Source organism: Rhinolophus sinicus, chromosome 12 (assembly GCF_057876585.1).
Source record: "Rhinolophus sinicus isolate RSI-liver-muscle chromosome 12, RSI-T2T, whole genome shotgun sequence".
Lineage (NCBI taxonomy): Eukaryota > Metazoa > Chordata > Mammalia > Chiroptera > Rhinolophidae > Rhinolophus > Rhinolophus sinicus.
In genome coordinates, this window is record NC_142512.1 from 39,102,818 (window position 1) to 39,122,841 (window position 20,024).

At 45.2% G+C, this 20,024-nt stretch overlaps 1 protein-coding gene across 2 annotated transcripts; it reads left to right on the forward strand.

Annotated features, from left to right (window-relative positions):
• Window positions 1–709: 709 nt before the first annotated feature.
• CASC3 (CASC3 exon junction complex subunit) lies at window positions 710–17,380 on the forward strand. Of its 2 annotated transcripts, XM_074320269.2 has the most exons (14): window positions 710–1,039; window positions 1,433–1,460; window positions 1,775–1,812; window positions 9,750–9,908; window positions 9,997–10,148; window positions 10,660–10,836; window positions 11,016–11,686; window positions 12,993–13,057; window positions 13,368–13,482; window positions 13,730–13,828; window positions 14,087–14,301; window positions 14,917–15,039; window positions 15,199–15,240; window positions 15,688–17,380. In XM_074320269.2, exons 1-13 carry the CDS (start codon window positions 809–811, stop codon window positions 15,220–15,222), a joined length of 2,097 nt encoding a protein of 698 aa, XP_074176370.1. In that variant the 5' UTR covers window positions 710–808; the 3' UTR covers window positions 15,223–15,240; window positions 15,688–17,380. The 2 variants fall into 2 exon arrangements, with proteins under 2 accessions (XP_074176370.1, XP_088658370.1); XM_088802244.1 differs by lacking the exon at window positions 15,199–15,240 and having other exon boundaries at window positions 724–1,039; window positions 15,692–16,061.
• Window positions 17,381–20,024: the final 2,644 nt, after the last annotated feature.

Here is a 20,024-nt window from a genome sequence, read left to right on the forward strand (position 1 = left end):
TATGTCATTATGGTCCAAAGAAAATACAGTGATTTCATTGCTGATAAATGCCTTGTCAAAATCAAGGCTTTCCCTCATCTACCCGTCTGGGAACCCTTAACAAGAAGGAAATCATGTCAATATACTGAACCAACGGGTTCCTATGATCATCTCTTTGTAAGCGGGTTCTAAAATCTTCAGACTAGCATCATACCAGCACTTTGGGAGAGGGGATGGCTGGGGTGGGAAGACACAGGAAAAGGGACGAGAAAAATGAGACCTCGGGGAAAATGCTGCAGCACTAAGTCCTCGGGCTTCACTGCAGACAACTGGTTTCTCCTTCACCCTTTAGCTTAAAACGGGATGGTGCGGCAAATCTGATGCAGCACAGGGGCTTTAGAGGTTTACCTTGACTCGTGATTTTACAAAACAAATAAATGAAGTAAAATGATTTGCTTCATATGTGAAAAAGGAAATGGAAAAAGGAAACCATGAAACAGCTCCAATGGCGCAGTGAAGCTATGACAGGTCGACGCCTTCCACCGGGAAAGCTCAAGATGGCCGGGTGAGGAGCCGAAGGACGCTGCCAAACAGCACCCCTCGCCCGGGGCCTATCCAGGGGAAGTCAGGGGACGCGCCACGCCCCCTCACGTCATCGACATACGTAATCCCGCTCCCCGCAAACGTGCCGCAGAGCGCCAGCCCCGCTCTAAAAGCGGGGCGGTCAGCGCCGCACGTAAAGCATGCTGGGAGTAGCTCTCTAGCCTCCCGGCAGTCCCTGCGACGGGCGTACGTAAGGAGCAGACTGGCGACGGCCGTTCTCCGTAAGATGGCGGACCGGCGGCGGCAGCGCGCTTCGCAGGATACCGAAGACGAAGAGTCTGGTGCTTCCGGCTCAGACAGCGGAGGTTCCCCGGCGCGGGGCGGCGGGAGCTGCAGCGGTAGCGCTGGAGGCGGCGGCAGCGGCTCGCTGCCTTCCCAGCGCGGAGGCCGAGCCGGGGCCCTTCATCTGCGGCGGGTGGAGAGCGGGGGTGCCAAGAGCGCTGAGGAGTCGGAGTGTGTGAGTGCGCACGGCGGGGCGGGCCGGGGCAGGTGGCGTCCCGGCCTGGGGGCGGGGTGTAGGTGGTGATGGGAGGCTGGGAGTTGGGGGTAGGTGCTGGGGCATATTGTGTTGGGATAGAGGACAGCTAGCTGAGTGCGGTTTGCATCCGGAGCCCTAAGGGAGGGGCGGGGCGGGGGCTGGGGATTTCTGCGGGGGGCGGGGCAGAGCGCTGCAGATGGACAGCAAATGTTTATTCAGAAATTGGGGCTGGAGGTGAAGAGACCGGCCCTCCTTCGGATGCTACTTGTTGAAGATGTGCAATGCCTCATCACCCTTTTCAACCATTTTGCGTTGAGTCGCCCCTCCGCCCTCTGGAAATCACAGAACTAACCTATAACTTCTTTCTTTTAGGAGAGTGAAGATGGCATCGAAGGCGATGGTGAGTAACATGAGTTTTGTGCCCAAAAACTCAGGTCACCTTTTTCCAGCAATTGACATCCTCTTACAGATTTGGGGGAGTTGGACACAGAGTGGCTCTTTGTAGCGGAGTGCTTAAGAGCGTATGTTTTAGCAGTATGATCTTGGGCAAGTCACTCTTTGAGCCTGTTTCCTATCTGGATAGGGAACTATAATTTTATCTATCTCATAGGTTGATGTCAGAATTAAATGAGATTTTTAGCCTGAACCACAGCAAACAGTCAAGAAATATAATTTCTGCTGCATTTTTCTTTACATATTTCTGTTTCGTTTCAGCTGTTCTCTCAGATTATGAAAGTGCAGAAGACTCAGAAGTGAGTATGATAGGTTTTTTTTCCTTTGGTGTAGGTTGGAAAATGTATTTTGAAAACGTGTACACACCTGTGATTCAAAAGTACTGTGACCTACTTGTTACTTTTTCGTGCACTCTTCATTTATGCTTTTGAAAAACTGGTGAAGTTCTTGTTCAGTAAGAGTGAAGGAAACTTGGTACAAGCCTCTTTAGGCCACACGTATTACATTATTAGTTGTTGGCTTTTCACACATTATCTGAAGAAAATAAAGTTCTAAATAAGAAAATGAGAACATTGTGAAGCCTTTCACAGGACATTTGACAGTCATTTTATGTTGCCTAGGTTGTGAAGCCAGCCAGTTGGGTTTTTGGTTTGTTTTCTTTTTTTAAGTGAAAGGGCAGGATTCAGAGTGGTTTTTGTTAGAAACATCCTTCAGTTTATAGATGGGGCTTAAGTTTCCTTAAGCCAAAGCTTTTGTGAGTTTACTTGCTTTGATTGGATAAACTACTAGAGATGCCATCAGAATGGGCTGTTTCCTAGGGTTGAATAGAGTCCTGAGTTCTGGATTGGGTCATGGGGTTATGTACAAGAGGAACTGGATCAAAAGTTTATTCTATAAATTTTAAAGAACTGTCACTACATATTAGAGTTTTCATTAAGCCCTGGTGATGCAACAGGGAACACTAACAAAATTCCTAAATTTAGGGTTCCTAAATTTAGAAATTTTAAGACTGTAAGGAAGTCAGACAAACATTCAGGAAGTGATAGGAATTGGTGACAACTGTTGGAGGATAGGATTAAATAGGGTGCTAATGGCTGGATACTGACTACATCTTAGGCAGTCAGGAAAGAATAAATTGGACTTAGCCAGGTAAACCATGTTCTAGGCAGAGGAAACAATGGGTGTGAAAGCCCAGAGACATGAGAGAAGATTGAGAACTTGAACGTGTGACTGGAACATGGTTGGGACAGGATGGATACCAGAAATAAAGGCAAATTAGAGAGCAGGGGCCAGATCACGAAGAGGCTTACTTGTTCTGTTCATTAAGTACGTGTTCTGTGCCAGGAGCTGTCCTAGGCACTGGAATACAAGACAGACGTGGTTCTACCCTCGTGAAATGTACATTTTTTGGTCAGAAGAGGAAAACAGCTAAGTAATTTTAATAACGTTTGGTAAGTGCCATGATCCGGTTTGGAAACATAGGATGCTTTGGGAGCACAGAGCAGGGGCAACTAACTGGGTTTAGGGTTTTTGGAAACGCTTAGAGTCTAGGGTGTTAAAATAGAGACCTAGAGGATGAATACGAGACAGCCAGGCATAGTTTTCTAAGCAGAGGGAACACTGTCTGGGAAGCTCTAGAAGGAATGCACTGCATGATGAATTGGAGGATGTGAAAAGTTTAGTATGACTGGGTGGGAAGTGATGAGTTCGAGTCCAAGTCTGAAAGTAACTTATAAGTAAGACAGGTTAAAAAGTATTTGAATTTTATCCCAAGGAAGTGAAAAAATATGACAGGGTTTTAAGCAAGAGTGTGATATGATTAGACTTAATTTTTAAAGCAGTTTTTCTCAGATCTAAGGAAGCCACGCATGAGAAAATTCAGTTGGCCAGTCCTCCTGAAACAATCTTCAGAGGGAGGGAAGACTGAGACATGTGTTAACAAGATTCTAGGTTGATGCTTATGCACAGTAAAATTTGCGAATTTTTATAGTAATTATTTTATCTGCAGTGGGGAGAGTTGATTTGAGGACAGCAAGATTGGAGACAAATGCTAGTTAAGAAGCTATTGTGGAAGTCTAGGCCAGCAGTAAGTTTGGCGTGGAGTGGAATGGTGGCAGTGAAAATAGAAGTGGACAGAACTGAAAGTTATTTAGGTTTCGGAAGTGACAGAATGTGATGACTTTTATTTTCTCTGAAGTCAGTGACGTTATCTGCAAAGAGTAAAAGGGAGATGAGAGGGCTTGGGGCACGGAATGTTGGGAGTAGTCAATAGAGGACAGAAACACTGGAAAGACTGCCATGCAGTTTGGAGTGTTCAGTGAGGTGTGGAGATTGAATTCATAGCAACTTAACATTGTGTATATACAGGAGTTTGGGTGTTATCCTAATAGAGAGGAAAGAAAGGCTTCTGAAGGCTTAAGTGTGGTGGCTGAATTGTGGATGAGGCAAGACTGGAGGCAGGAAGAGCTGTTCAGAGGTTGTTAGGATAGTCCAAGGAACCTGAAGGGACATGGCAGTGGGACTGGCAAGATGTAGACAGATTTGAGAGATTTAGGTGGTACTAACAGAACTTCTCAGTTGATTGGATGTGAAGCCTACACTAAGGAGTCAAAGGCACGCCCAGGTTGGTGAAGGGTGTTATTCACTAAGATGGGACCGCAGGAGGAGAAGGTTTCAGGAAGGACAGTAGTGGGTTAAACTTTGGATGTTTTGAGATTGAGGAACCTGTGCTAGCTCCCAGCCAAAAGTGGCTATTTAAATTTAAATTCATTAAAGCTAAGGTAAAACTTGAGTTTCTCAGTTGGAACAGCTACATTTTACATACTCTATACCACATATGGCTAGTGGCTGCTGTGTTGGACAGCACAGACAAAAACACTATGGGATTGTGCTGGTCTAGAGTAGAGAAAAAGATTTGCTATCCTGACTTTTAGTAATCTGTTATTTGCTTGCATTTCTTCTTGGTTACTAACTGTGTATACTTAGACACTACAGTTTAGTCTTGCCTATTTTTTAAAATTTGTCTCTTAGTCTACAGGTTAGTTTTTCATCCTTTTTCTTACAATTTATCTGTTGAAAATATTTTGATGGTTGCTCACTCAATTCAATGCATTCCCTCTGTCCTTTGTATTTCCTGCAAATTGGTATTTTCAGATTCATGGAAAGACAGTGTGAACCAAAGATTTTATCTTGAGCCAAATTGATGATCACCTAATTTTCTTTCCCTTACAAATCACTTGCTGTTTTTAGATACACTCAGGATATTTTCTTTAAGGTCCGGTAATTCTATTAGAATTTGTCTTGGTGTTGGTCATTGTAGGTCAGCGTTCATAGATAGATGTGCTCCACGGTATATATCATAGAATTCCTAAATATTCTTTGTCTTCAGTATTTAACCCTTCCTTTGTAATATTTTTTATCTTTTTCTTTATTCCATTTTGATTTTTGTTTTTAATTGGGGAATATTGGGGAACAGTGTGTTTCTCCAGGGCCCATCAGCTCCAAGTCATTGTCCTTCAATCTAGTTGTGGAGGGTGCAGCTCAGCTCCAAGTCCAGTCGTTGTCCTTCAGTCTTAGTTGCAGGGGGCGCAGCCCACCATCCCTTGTGGGAGTCGAACCGGCAGCCTTGTGGTTGAGAGGACGTGCTCCAACCGCCTGAGCCACTGGGCCGGCCCTGTATGCATGTCTTTTTGGCACGCTTCCATTGTCTGTAGAAATACTATTCTACTTTTTTTTCTTTATAATACGTTTATATGGTATTTGACCTCGGTATTTTTCTGTAAAATTAGTTTTCCTAATCTTCTAGAAGTAACTCAGAATAGCTTTTTCTAACTTCACAGAGCTCTCCTGTTGTTTTCTAGTAATGTTAAGAATATATAGTGGCTTGCTTTCTGAGATTTCCTGCTTTTGTTCCCCTCCCTAACTTGTTTTGTACCTTCTCTTTCCTTCATTCCTTTTATCCCTCTTCCTCTCGACAGTTTCTCTTCAGTGTGGGACCCTATCCTAGAAAGGATCCTTGGTAACCAGGTCAGTTTTCAATATTTCAGAGGGGTTAGACTAGCCCCATTCAGACCTTCTTACTGCAGGATCTTCATGCTGTAAGAGACAGTAATCTCCCTCCTAGTTTCAGCTGTTCTCAGTTTTGCTTTTTGTTGACTCCCTGTTGATTATTTCAGGGTTCTCCTGTTCTCAGATCCATTTACTTCGCTCTGATTTCTCTGTCACTGACACAATCAGATGCAGGTCTTATGGCTGTTGGTGCTTTATTCTTATGTGCTTATATTTTGGGGTCTTAGGGATACCTTATGACGTAGTTTTGTAAATGTTGTCAGAAGGGTTTTGATTTTGCTGTCTAAAAGCTCCCATTTCATGTGGAGATTTGAAGACGTCAAAAACTATGCTACTACCCTTTTCCAGAATCTTTCAAGAAAAAATTTTAAAGAAACTTGACTATGTGAAGGGGAGGCTAGAGAGATGGTAGCTGGAAGGAAGCCTATGAGGTTAAGAGACAGTTTGGTGGTTATTTTTTAAAGTTGGCGAATAAAGATTGAAGGAATGAGTAGAAAGGGAAAGAAATGGGAGGGAGTAGATAATGCATGTACTGGTGTTCTTGACTGAATATGGGAGAAATAGGAACCAGACAAGGGAAACATCTCCCGTTGTAATGACAGAGAGGTGGGAAGGAAAGGCATGGGGTGGGGGTGGGGGGGAGAAGCTGGTGTTCCCTTTTTTGTGAAATAGAAGGAAAGACTTGGAGAAGGGAGTGGGTGGAGGAGCGAGGTAGGAGTGGTAAGACTAAAGGAGGTTTGAGTAGCTGAGGTTGGAGGTGGCACTGATATGTGAAGTTATCCTAACTCAGTGGTGGCCAGTAGTCTGCTTATAGGCCTAGAGAGGGGAGACATTTGAGCTGATCCAGTCTTGGGCACATGGGAGAGGTAAGAGAATGGAGAGTGCTATTAGTAGTGATTGAAATGAATGGACTCGAGAGAGAGAGGGAAGTGAATGTGGGAAAGGACTGAGAGGGAGAAGATGGGGAGGTCAAGGAAGTTGATATCTTAAGTTGCAGATGAAAGGGTAAGGGAAAAACTCTGTAGGAACAGGAATAATAGACGGTTTTTAAAAAACCTTTATTGACATGTACGTGCCGTACAATTTATCCCTTTAAAGCATACAATTCTATGGTTTTTAGCATATTCACGAATATATGCGGCCCTTACTACAGTTTCAGAGCATTTTCATCACCTCAGAAAGAAACCCTGTACCCTTTAGTTATCACCCTCTGCCCCTGTTCCTCCATCCTCATCCCACCCAGCCCCAAGCAGCCACAGATCTACTTTCTGTGTCTAGAGATTTCCCTATTCTGGCCTATCATATGAATGGAATCATGTAATACGTGGACTCTTGTGACTGGCTTCTTTAACTTAGCATAGTTTTCCGAGTTGAAGTATATATCTGTACTTCATTCCTTTTTATGGCTGAATAATATTTCATTGTATGGATGTACCCCGTTTTGTTCATCCGTTCATCCATTATAGACATTTGAATTGTTTCTATTTTTTTGTTATTACGAATAATGCTGCAGTAACATTAGAGTAGATAAGAGAGGTAGGAGAAAGCAAGGCAAGGATTGGATTATAGGATAGTTAACAAGATTATGTGCTCTCCTGAGTGTGGCTTATTTCAAAGTTGTGTTAACCTAGATGCACAGAAGCAATGAACAGGGCTTAATTAAGGCAAAGATAAACCTTTTACTAAAGAAGTTATATGCCTGAGGTGTGACTACCCACCATGACCTGCCCAGTTAGGAATTTATGATCAGATCACGCTGTGAGGTTACTTTCCATAGAACCCGTTTTTTCATCCACACAGGTAAGAGTGGTCTGAAGTGTGGCCATGGAAACGGATGACTGAAGTGCAGGTGAAGACTGTGAACTCATTGCTGAAGTCTTCAAGGCATTGGCAGGGTGGGCCCAGGCAGAGGCATAGAGGTATAGCCAGGTGATAGGAGCCCAGAGGAGCAGGTTAAAATGAGGCTGGATCTGGAAGAGGTGTTAGATCTGGAAGAGACATTGAGAAACTAGGAAGACACCATCTCCACCCCTTCCTCTGAGATATGTGGGAAGTGGGAGAATGAGCTAAACCCTCTGTAGTGAGAATTCTGCCAGGGAAGGAGTCGAGCTGAGAAGAGTGTTCACTAAAAAGGTGGAACTAGCAGTAAGGAGTTTGATGTCAGCCCTTCGCCAAAGCAGCATGTTCCTAGAGTAGCACTTTGGCTTTAGTTAGACCAGACTTGGACTCTAATTTGGAATCTCCTTAGCACTGTGCTATTTGTATTTTTCTGTCCTGCCCTGGATACAAAATTAGTTTCTCATTTGGAATTAAAAGAGTTGCCGCATTTGATATTCCACCACGGACCACAGGAGATAGAGCATAAAACAAAGTTCCCTCATTAATCATGTTGATATTAGTTTAAGATGTTTGAATTCATTCACTGTGTGTGTGTGGGGGGTGGGTTGTAATGAATTAAGGTCACACATACACACCAAGCAAGATTCTTGCAATTTCTGCTTCAGAACCTGCAGGGAATTATAGGATCAAGGAAAGAACTGAATAATTACCACCCACTTATCCCCGTCTCAGGAGGGAAAACTGATACCAGTATCACCTTTCTGGGAATCCTAACCCAAAGCACTTATAGGCCAAAATACCCAGGTGATGAAAAGGGAAGAATGGGGAAGGGAAATTATAATAATCAGCTTGTGTGGACCAATCAGACCGACTCAGCTGTATTTGAAGAAAAGGCAGAAACTTAGAGCTGGAGATCTTGCTTCATCAGGAATCTTACAATGAGTCTCTGACAAGATTCCTGAGGCTGGTCTAAGAGTGGAGTTGTGCTAGGGTACGTGGTTCAGGTCAAGTGTCAGACCCAGAAGGAGAATAAGAGACCAGTTATACATGTGTCTACCAGGTGGCAAAGATGTACTGGTGTCCTGCCATGTTCACTCAGCAGTGGGGACTAGACCACCTTCCCTCGAACCCATTTGTTTGTGTTCTCACAGGTCTAAACCGTCCTCCCTAGGCTAACCTTAGGTCCTTGTCCTGGGGGACAGGAGATGAGAGTAACTCTAGTCTAAAGCCATTCCCCCTTAGTGTGAGCCTGAGCTGCTCCTGTTCTTGCCTAGAACTAGCCACAACTGACCCTAGTGGCCTCTATTTAGAGAATGGCTTAAGGACGCTCCTTTGAGTGGACAGAAACGCTTTCTTTGTCACGAGCAGGATTATCTAATCTTGATTTGACAAGAAAGGGAAAAAGATGGTGGGGAGGAGAGAGAGCACTTAAGCTTTCATGTTTTTTCATTTCTAAGATGCGATTTCTAAGCTGTTCTCTAAGGTATCCCAGGTTAAATTTTATAATTATATAATTCTGGATAGAGTTGTTGGCTAAGGGGATCTCATGCTGCAGAAAATTGGGTACTCATATCATAAACATAAATGTAAGCCACTATTTTCCAACTTGAAGATAATGGTGTCTTGTTAAATGATGGGGTTATATGAGGGGCTTGCAAATCCATCAGCTCAGCTCTCATTATCTATAGACTAAATATATCTCTCTCACCTTTACATACTACTATTTTGAATATATAAATTAATAAAACAAATTTCTTTGAAAGTATTATTGAAAATTGTCTTGTTTTCTCAGTGGATACACTACTGAGCTGCTGTCTCATGGAGATCCATGAAATTTTTAGATCCTAAAAAGGGGTCCATGTAATCTAAAAGGTTGGGAATATGCTCTAAGTCATTTTGAGATGAGAGAATTCAGAACTGGAGTATAGTTATGAGACACTGCATGTGTAAAAGACAATTCATGGAGAGAGAATTTAACAAAGATGAAGCCCCTTCTGTGTGCGAGGCACTTTAAAGCCTCCCATCAATGTCCCTTAGGCTTCTTCTCCCAAGGCTGCCACTGTTAACAGTTGCTTGCATATCTTCCTAGAAAGCTTATATGGATCAATATTAGCGTGTGTATATGTGGATATATAGGTTATCTCTTTGGGTATATTTTTATGTGATTTTATTTGTACAGTACCCCTATCCTCTAGAAATTCTAGTAAGAATATTGACATGCTTGCTTTTAATTCTTAATTTTGTTAGAAAATGTTTTCTAAAGAATGGAAAATAAAAATACGCACCTTTTAGATCCTATTTCCACAGCTGACAGGAAAACTTTTTTCAGGGTGAAGAAGGGGAATACAGTGAAGAGGAAAACTCCAAAGTGGAGTTGAAATCAGAAGCCAATGATGCTGTTAATTCGTCAGCAAAAGAAGAGAAGGGAGAAGAAAAGCCTGACAGCAAAGGCACTGTGACAGGAGAGAGGCAGAGCGGGGATGGACAGGTCAGTACCTCCCAAAGACTTCCATTTGGGGGCTGGAAGAGGGGCTGTCAGCTGCGGAGGGCGTACGAGGCCTTTGTCTGTCCTCCAGGAGAGCACAGAGCCTGTGGAGAACAAAGCGGGTAAGAAGGGCCCCAAGCATTTGGATGATGATGAAGATCGGAAGAACCCCGCATACATCCCTCGGAAAGGGCTCTTCTTTGAGCATGATCTTCGAGGGCAAACTCAGGAGGAGGAAGTCAGGTAACGGCCACTTGCTACTGTTTAGTACATACTTAGTGTTTGCCCTGCCCTCGGCACTTTGCAAAGTGCTTTACCTGTATTATTTCACTTACTCCTCACAACACTTTAAGGTAAGTATTATTGTTTGTCTTATACAAATGAGGAAAGTGAGTATTAGAATATTGGGCAAGTCTTGATGGAGCAGCTAGGACCCAGACCCACACTTCCACTGCCTGCCTTAATCTGAGGCTCAAGGCCTCTGGAACATGAAGTACTGGCATAGGCTGCCTTATCGGGGAGAGGTTTCCAAGGTGCTGCGTACTTGGAAGTGAAGTCTTGCCTCATTTCTATTCCTGTTGCAGTTGAGCCCAGCAGGCCCCGAGGGGCTGTGATTCACTCCTGCTTTTGGGAGGCCCACTTTGTAGAATCTGTCTGGTGAGATGGGGAGACTACACGAAGCTCCTGTTTCCCTGCTCAACCCTGTTTGTTTCATTAACATCTTTAGTTAGACACTTTCCCCTGGTTTTATCAGACCCAAGGGGCGTCAGCGAAAACTCTGGAAAGATGAGGGTCGCTGGGAGCATGACAAGTTCCGGGAAGATGAGCAGGCTCCAAAGTCCCGACAGGAACTCATTGCTCTTTACGGCTATGACATCCGTTCAGCTCACAATCCTGATGACATCAAACCCCGAAGAATCCGGAAACCCAGGTGAGGAAATTTTGGAGCCTAGACTATTGGTATTGTACAAAGAACTCTGCTTTTGAAAATACCATTCTAGCCCATAATTGAATGGGTGAGGAATGTGGGAAGTCTCCCTGTTCCTCAGTTTATATCTCTCGTGGTCCCTTTGGTTATTTCTTAAGGCTTTCTCCATTCCATTTATTCAGGTTTGGGAGTCCTCCACAAAGAGATCCAAGCTGGATTGGTGAGCGGTCAAACAAGTCCCATCGCCACCAGGGTCCTGGGGGCACCCTACCACCAAGGACATTTATCAATAGGAATGCTGCAGGTACTGGCCGCATGTCTGCTCCCAGGAATTACTCTCGATCTGGGGGCTTCAAGGAAGGTCGTGCTGGTTTTAGGCCTGTGGACGCTGGTGGGCAGCATGGTGGCCGTTCTGATGAGACTAGTTACCGGTCACGACGCCTAGAACAGACTCCGGTGAGGGATCCATCTCCAGAAGCAGATGCTCAAGTGCTTGGCAGTCCTGAGAAGGAAGAGGCGGCCTCAGAGATACCAGCTCCTGCTCCTGACACTACGCCACCAGCCCCTGACAGGCCTATTGAGAAGAAATCCTATTCCCGGGTGAGAAGAACCAGAATCAAAGCTGGAGATGCAGTGAAGGTTGCAGAGGAGGTGCCCCCTGCACCCGAAGGCCTGACCCCAGCACCTCCAGTTCCAGAAACTGCTCCTCCTCCACCTGCTAAGACTGGGAACTGGGAGACTCCAGTGGATTCTACTACAGGTGGACTTGAGCAAGATGTGGCACAACTAAATATAACAGAACAGAATTGGAGTCCAGGGCAGCCTTCATTTCTGCAACCACGTGAACTTCGGGGTAGGTACCTTAGGGTTAGTAACTAGGTTTTTTTCCTTTGCATCGTTGGGTTTAGGGGCATGGGGCTTACATCTCTCAGGGATGTGGTGTGTGACAAATACCTGTGTTTTCATTAACTATAAGAAACAGATGGATTCCTATGTATACTCATGCAAGGATCTCAGCAGTTTTATATGTTACCCAAGACTACCCCACTACTTTGCCTGCTATTAACTGATCAATCATCAATCATGAGCTCCTGAGTTGAGAAAGCAGTGTTGTTGTTATTTAAGCTAATGGTTAAAATTTGAAGGCAGAAACCTATTCATTTGAATTTGGATGAGTGTCTTCTAATCTCTTTGAAAGGAAAGCCTCTCTGATTTCCTTAATCTCTAGAGCCAGGCTGCCCAATAGACCTTTCCATAATGATGGTGCTTTTGAATACTTGCAGCGTGGCCAGAGTGACTAAGGAACTGAACTTTTCATTTTAATTAATTGAAATAATAGTGATATGTGGCTAGCAAATACATTAGACAGCATAGTTCTAGAGACTAGGACCTATCTAGGTGTCACCCCTTTTGTCCGTCCTTTTGTCTTCCTCCAACCAGATCGATCAAAGGCTCTCTTTCCTTCGTTTCTGAAACCTAATTTGAACAAAGATTGGAAATCCTCATACAGACTGGGAGTTTCAGCATCTTTCTCTGGTGCACATGGTTTTTGAACACCAAAACCAAAGTAGCCTAAACTGGAATCGGGAGTTTATCTTTGGATAGAGGAGTACACCGTCCTACCAGTCTTGTTACCATTGGAAGACAGTCTCTAGGATGTAGTCCTTTTTTTTGTCCTGAGCCATTTTCACCCAGAGGGGAATCTCTTCCCAAACTTCCAGCTCAGACCCTGTGGCCAGAAATAACCAGGGAGATTTACAGAACATCCCTCCCCTGTCTACTTGTTGCTCAGAAACTTTTGGGCTGAGATTTTTCACTATGTTTGATAATGTAATGAGCTACTTGTAACCTCCCAGGGGTTCTGTACAGGGAAATATTTGGTGGAGAAAATTTGAACTTGTATTTTCTCACTGAAGTAAATTTTTTTCATGTTCAAAAGCTTTATTGCTATATTAAAATGGTGGGCAGTGGGGGCAAATTTCCAAATGTTGGTGTTGACAGGAAACAAATGTTTTAAAAGGAAGTTTTTTGGTTTAAAAGCAGAAAGCCATTCACGTTGGGTTCTTCACTCTGTCATTTTCTTGATAGTATCTTTGAGTCCCACACATCTGTCTACTCTGCAGCAGTGATTTTTTTTTTTTTTTTTTTGTATATTACAGGTATGCACAACCATATACACATGGGAGCAGGACCTCCACCTCAGTTTAACCGGATGGAAGAAATGGTACAGAAGGGGAAGAGGGGTAGATGGAGGATGGGAAGGGGGCTGGATGTAATAGCTTGTTCATTGTTTCAACCAAGATAAGGTCTTGAAGTCAGTTTTTCTATTGATTGACCCATGACTCTTTTAATTTGGATCTCTACAAATGTAGAGTGAGGGTTTAGGTTCAAATCTTGATTTTTTTCAATTTGTTTTGCAAATGTTTTTTATAAACACTTGCCATGTACAAAGTGTTTTGCACCTAAAGGAGGATGGAACTTGATATGAGAGTCAGCTTCTGGAAGTCTTGCTCAGCCCTCTTTATTTATTTCAGGGTGTCCAGGGTGGGCGAGCCAAACGCTATTCATCTCAGCGGCAAAGACCTGTGCCGGAGCCGCCTGCCCCTCCCGTGCATATCAGTATCATGGAAGGACATTACTATGATCCACGTGAGTTTTTTTCTTATTGTCGGGGTACTTTTTTTGACAGGGTGAAGTGAGCTAAGGAGACCAGCCTCCTGCCTCCTGAATTCCTTTCTGACCTCTCACAGTGGTTGTCGTTGTCTGGTTGCTGTTCTCTACACATGAAAAACTGAGAACATCTTTTAAAGGGTTTGGGGGACAAGGAGACTTGTCCATGTGATATGAAGAGTGGAAGAGTGAGGGTTTATGAGAGTCCCAATGTGATATCTTACAGTGCAGTTCCAGGGACCAATCTATACCCATGGTGACAGCCCTGCCCCACTGCCTCCTCAGGGCATGATTGTGCAGCCAGAAATGCACCTTCCCCACCCAGGTAAGCATTACACCTTTGCTTGTATGCTTCCAGTACATGAGGATGTGTGTTGGGGGCTTACAAAGCCCGTCCTCCTGAGCTCTATGCTGCTTCCCTATGAGGCTGGCCACTCCGGCTGCTTGGGCAACAAACTCCTCTTGGGTCCATCCTGAGGACTGCCATCCTGAGCCTGTTTCTGCTGAGCAGTCCAGCCAGGCCGCCCCGTGGAAATGGTGTTATAGCTTATCTTTCAGTTTCTGTTTTCTTCTCCTCGTCCAGGTTTACATCCCCATCAGACACCAGCACCTCTGCCCAACCCAGGCCTCTACCCCCCACCCGTGTCCATGTCTCCAGGACAGCCACCACCTCAGCAGTTGCTTGCTCCTACTTACTTCTCTGCTCCAGGCGTCGTGAACTTTGGTAATCCCAGTTATCCTTATGCTCCAGGGGCACTGCCTCCCCCACCACCTCCTCATCTGTATCCCAATACGCAGGTGAGATGGCTGGTGAGCAGATTTTTCTAGACACATCCTTTAAATCAGACAGAATATGGTATGGTGAGAATGTTCAAGAAATTTGAGAAAACATTTTATTTCAGTGCCACTGATTTGCATGTGGTGCCAGGACGCCTCTTAGTGGTCAAAAGCTGGAAATGCAGCTTATGTAATGCCCATCATCTGTTTATTCATTTTCATTTCTTTAATGGTATTTTATTCAAGTGTTTTAGTTCATCTTAGGTGGCCATTTATTCATCTGCATAAAGAAACTATTCTACTTACCAGCCCTACCCCTCCCTGTAGTGCTGAACTCCCAGCAGGTTGACACCATGTGGTATCTGGAGTGTCACTACTGAGCTCAGTGTCTTCCGTTTGTCAGCTGATGCTAGGAATTAGAGAAAGCTGGGCAGTATTTTGAAGAAGTAGGAACCAGAGCATAATTAGGACATACTAAGGCTGAAGTTAATCATTTTACTTGAAAGGGGGGCAGCTTAGAGAATTAAAAATTATAAATTCCCCAATACTCTTATTTTTGTGCCTGAATAACGTATTCTGTTCATTATAGTTTCGATTAATTCCTAACTTTTTTTTCTGGCTTATTGGGGTGTCCAGGCCCCATCGCAGGTATATGGAGGCGTGACTTACTATAACCCCGCCCAGCAGCAAGTGCAGCCAAAGCCCTCCCCACCCCGGAGGACTCCCCAGCCAGTCACCATCAAGCCCCCACCACCTGAGGTATGAGAGCTTCTTCCCATGCTTAGGGCACCGCCTACGTCAGTGAGCTTGCCTTTTCTCCATAAGATGTTCCTCCTTTTCTGGATGTGTTTCTATGGAAAACGGTCTTTTAAAATTTTTTTAATGACCTGGTAACAAATTCCAACTTTATTATTTCAGGTTGTAAGCAGGGGTTCCAGTTAAATCTAACATGATATAAAAGTAAGTGCACAACTTACTATGACTCCTACAACATTCTTAAAACTAATGCTCATGCTTACTTGCTTAACAAACCATTGTCCAATTAATGCTTTAAGGTGTAATCATGGGTTATCTTTAGGGGAGGCTTAAAGAAGTCCAAAATTTGCCGGTTTCTTTGAATCATAAATGCATTGATCAGGGTTGAAGTAGAAACTGTTGTTAACTTGGCAGAATTTCATTTGGGAAGCTGCATTTTTTTATTAAGGAAAGAGGAAATCTAAATTTGACGTGTTAGAGCAGAGCCAATTCTAAAGGTCATGAAGGAGAAACACCATGGGGGTTTTGTTTTGGTTTTTTTAGCGACATTATTTTCAAACATTATATAGAATGTGGCTTTTTGAAAACAGCTTGTAAATACCCAGAAGGTCCACTAACACTTTGGTGGTTCTTCCCTTTTCTCCACCCCAGTCAGAACAGAAGAGGTGAGAAACGAGGGAAGAAGAGAAATACAACTGGCTGTCTACTACCAGGAACGCTTCAAAGGTAGAGGGTGGCTCCTGCCAGCAAGCAGCTGAATGAAGAGGACCCCTGTGTTCCTCTGAGGACAGGCTCTGTTAGACAAAGGGACAAACACGTGGACTTCCTCTCATCTCCACTCTTTGAATTGGCTGTGCTCAGAGGAGCAGAGATGCAGACAGCCCAAGCTTCTGAGTCCTCATCTGGAAGCCCAGGTCTTTGACTTTTCTTCACTTTCTCTTTGGAAATTCAAGTGTCTTCAGCTCCCAGGGAAGGAGGCTCCTTCTTACTTGTTTTGTTTTCTAGGATGTTTGTTTTTAAAGCCTGGCTTGCCATTCTTAAATTAATGTTCTTTTAATCTCAATCAATATCTCCGTTCTCCCTCTCCTTTCCTCCCTCCCCTGCTCCTTTTAAATGAGTAAGTTCATTTTTCTGGTTTGCTTTTCGTTCTTTCCTGCACAGCTACTCTTTTCCCACCAAGTCTGCAAAGAGCTGGCCTTTCATTTTTGGTTGGCTTTTGTTATTATATACTTGGATTCTCTTAACTCCTCTAACTCTATGGAAATAGCTGACTGCACAGAGTGTCCCATTATGGAGGAAAGCTCAAAGTGTGTGGCAGGAGCCCTACTTGATTTCGGTTTTTAGGAGTCTGAGCCTCCATCAGTTCCTGTACACTGATAGGCTTCAGGCCTCTACTGAAGACAGAGTCTTTGCAGTAGGGAAGGATGGCAAACCAGACGTTTTTGTGAGAAAGGGAGGTTGCAGTGAGAGCCTTTGCACCTTAGGGATATGTATTCACACAGTCCTCAGGGCTCAGTCTTTGAGGTAAGTGGAATTAGAGGGCCCTGCCTTTGTTTTCTCCATCCCTCCTATCACACCCCATTTCCAGTTGCTGTGGACCAATGCATCTCTGGAGGCAAATAGTATACAGCAAGCAGTCTACCCTGTCCTTCGTAATAGGTCTTCTCCATGTCTCTCCTGCTATAGGTGTTTAGATGTTACTACCTTATTTTCCTCAAGTTCTACTGTCCTTGCAAATACAAGATACCGCACCTGGGCTTAAGGCCTAAGGAAGCCAGTCACTTTGGGGGCAAGGGCTCCCCTCTCCTTTCTTCCCTGTCCATGACGCTGAACCACTCCTCTGCTGCCTCTGTGGAAGAGAGTCCTATTGCAGCACTTCTGTCTGCCAGGGGTAACTTGGCCGCTGTCCCTGTCTTTCTATAGAACCTGAGGGAGAAGGTGACAACTGTGTCTCTCTCCAAGTAATGTCACTATTTCTCTTCCTTCTCTTTAGCAGCTGGCCTGCCCACTCTGAGTCACAGGTGTGTGGTGGGGAGGTGGGAGAGGCACTCAAGCTGTAACCCTCAAGGAGGAAATAACTTTAAGAGATTCTTCCAAGGGTAGCTGGTGGTTGTGCCTTTTGTAGGCTGTTCCCTTTGCCTTAAACCTGAATATGTCTCTCTTCAAGCCTGTGGGCAGCATGCCCGGATTCCCAGACCTTAAGACACTGTGACAGTTGTCTCTGTTGGTTTGCTGTGTTTCGTTGCAAGAATTTCTCCGTGTGTGTTGTTTTTGTTACAGTTTTAAAGGGTGCATATTTGTGATCAGCGTTGTGACTTGAATAAAATTTAGACTGTAAAGTTGGCTTTTTTGCCAGTGTTTTGCATGAGTTTTGATTTTGGAGGGAGGGAAGAGGACTCCTTGACTCCTCCGAGTCACAGTCACAACTTGAGCTGGCTCAGACTTGTGAAATGGAAGCCCAGAGAGGTGAGGAGCCCCTGTGAGCGCCTGTGAGGCCCTGTGTGTCTGTACTCCCATCCACTATCTCCTAGCCACATTGCCACAGAGACACCAGGATATCATGCAGTACCTTAGTTTGGAAGTGTCAGGGACAAAAAGTAGTGAGCTACTGCTTACCCACATGCACATAGTATCCCTATTGCCTCCTTTTGTGCTAGGCATGGAAGTTTCCCAAGGTAATGTGCCACACGGCAGTACTACTGTACGAGGTCCTCGCTGAGGGAGGTGCAGGTAGCTAGCTAGCTTCTTGAAAAGTGAAGACTCATGCTGACATTGAAGTGCCAAGGACCACAGTCTGAGAGAGGCTCTGTCAGTCTTAGTACAGGGAGAGAGGAGGGGCAAGTGAAAGACCACCAGCTGCAGCTCATGCTGTCAGTTACCTCGGCCACTTGGCCTCTGATGAGCACAGGGCAGTTTGTAACTTGGAATTGACTATTTCCTCCCGATCCTGGGTGCTGTGGGGACAGTCCACAGTGGGGGGAGCAATTGAATTGAATATGCAGCTGACAGCATCTATTCTTGAGTCCCACAAATCCTTGTGCACTGGGGACATGGGCATCGTGGCACATCTTAAAATGACAGTTGGGACTCTCCCTATGACCTTTGGTGCTGCTTCTATGGCTGGAGGGTTATGACTCTCATGACCCCCATCCCTAATTCCTGTTTAAATCATGTCGGTTTGCTTCCTTTCTCCCCTACAGGGTGATGGGTATCCATGGGCCTGATCTGGGGTCATGCAAAGAATGCCACACACCCTTGGCATTGGATTACTGGCAGGAGGATTGAGCATGTTCAGATGCTTCCCCCTCACCCCTGCCTCTTGCTTCCTCAGATCCCATGGCTCTCTGTTGCCCTGGTAACTGGCTCAGCAAGAAGAAACTCAAGCTCAGCAAAGGCCCCAGGTTCTCTGCCCTCCCAGCCTGCCTCAGTGGGCAGAAAGAGTATAAGGGGCAGACAGATCAGCCTTGCCGCATCCCCTTCTAGAATCCATGGGCTGATTTCTCAAAAGTTCTTTGCCTCCATCTCTCCCTCAATTTCAGTTTCTTCCATGATAGAGTGTAGGTGCCCTGCTAGCCCTCCTCCCCCTTGGAGTCAGCACACAGATCAGTTACTTTTTGAGTGATTCAGAACAGCAAAGACAACAATCTCAAAGCTGTCTCCCAGCATCTGCAGCCCACTTGGATGGGGATGTCCCTCTAGGGCAATGATTTTCAACACGGGCTATTTGAATCACTTGGGGATCTTCCAAAAAATACCATATACCTTGGCCCCATCTCAGAGATAGCACTTATTGGTTTGGGGTGTGGCCTGGGCATCAGTATTTTTGAAAAGTTCCCCTGGATTTCAGTGTGCAGTTGGGGCAAATACCACCGCTGCTCAAGACGGACCGTGACTTGATGCTGGCTTTCCTCCCTGATTTAAGGTCTTGAATTAATTTCTGCCTGATACCCCTGAGTAGTGGGAGAGGTCCTGGAGTCCTGCACCCAAAGCTTCCAGTTTCCAGAAGTCTTCCTGACCCTTTTATTTCCAGCTCCCACACCCTCCACACCCCCCAATTCTTCCCCTTCCTGACAATCCCAAATCCTGCCCAGAGAGAAGGTTACCAAGGCAACCAGCTTAATCTGGTAACTGTGGCATGTGCTGGGAGTGGAGCCCTCCCCTCTTCTTATTTGGTTCATAAAATGTCTGGAGAGCTCCAAGCCACTCCAGCCAGTTTCCTTCCCTTAACCTCAGGGATATTGGGGTATCTAATAAAGGGAGCCCAGGAAGCTGGTACTTGGGTCTCTATTCCAGCTTGTTAGTCAAAATTGTGCTCTCCCTTGTTTACTGTTCCCTTTCCAAATCCACAAACAGATGGGTGTGCAAGCTTTATTTCTGTGAACGATGCTCTAGCACACAGGACCAGCTGTGCACACACTGACACGTGTGGTGCACACCCTGGTTAGTTCCACCACCACTCCCAGCCCTGAGCATTCCTGTCTCTGCCTGGTCGGTGCTCAGTAAACAGGTGGGGCATTGGCCAAAGAGACTCAGCCCATCTGGAACCTGGTGCCACTCCCCACCTTGTTACCTTAATCTTGATGTGCTTACACTGAGTGTGTCTCTTTACCCCCCTCCCCTCCTCCTGGGGCAGTGTACCCTTAGGGACCGAATGCTCCTGGTATAGGCATCAGGAATAAGGATTATTTGGAATGCGAATCTGACATCACTTTCCCCACTCCATGGTTGTGTCAACTCTGGGGGGCGCTCTGCTTGGTGTCAGTCGGCAGTTCTGGAACTTGTCATCCATCTCCATGGCCCTGCTTCCTGCTGCCAGCTGGGCTTAGTTGCCCTGGTCCTCCTGGTCTCCTCCCCCCACCTACTGTCTCTTCTCCTCACCCCAACTAGACCTGCCACAACCTGCTGCTCCCGCCCGGCTCCTACCTGCCTGCCAGGACCTGCCTCTCACAGGCCAGGCACCATCCATTGTGCCCAACGAGAAAGGGCAG

Coding starts and splice junctions, on each gene's coding strand:
- CASC3 (XM_088802244.1), top strand. CDS start 809: ATGGCGGACCGGCGGCGGCAGCGCGCTTCGCAGGATACCGAAGACGAA. Junction 1,040..1,432: donor GCGCTGAGGAGTCGGAGTGT/GTGAGTGCGCAC, acceptor TCTTTCTTTTAG/GAGAGTGAAGATGGCATCGA. Junction 9,909..9,996: donor GGCAGAGCGGGGATGGACAG/GTCAGTACCTCC, acceptor TCTGTCCTCCAG/GAGAGCACAGAGCCTGTGGA.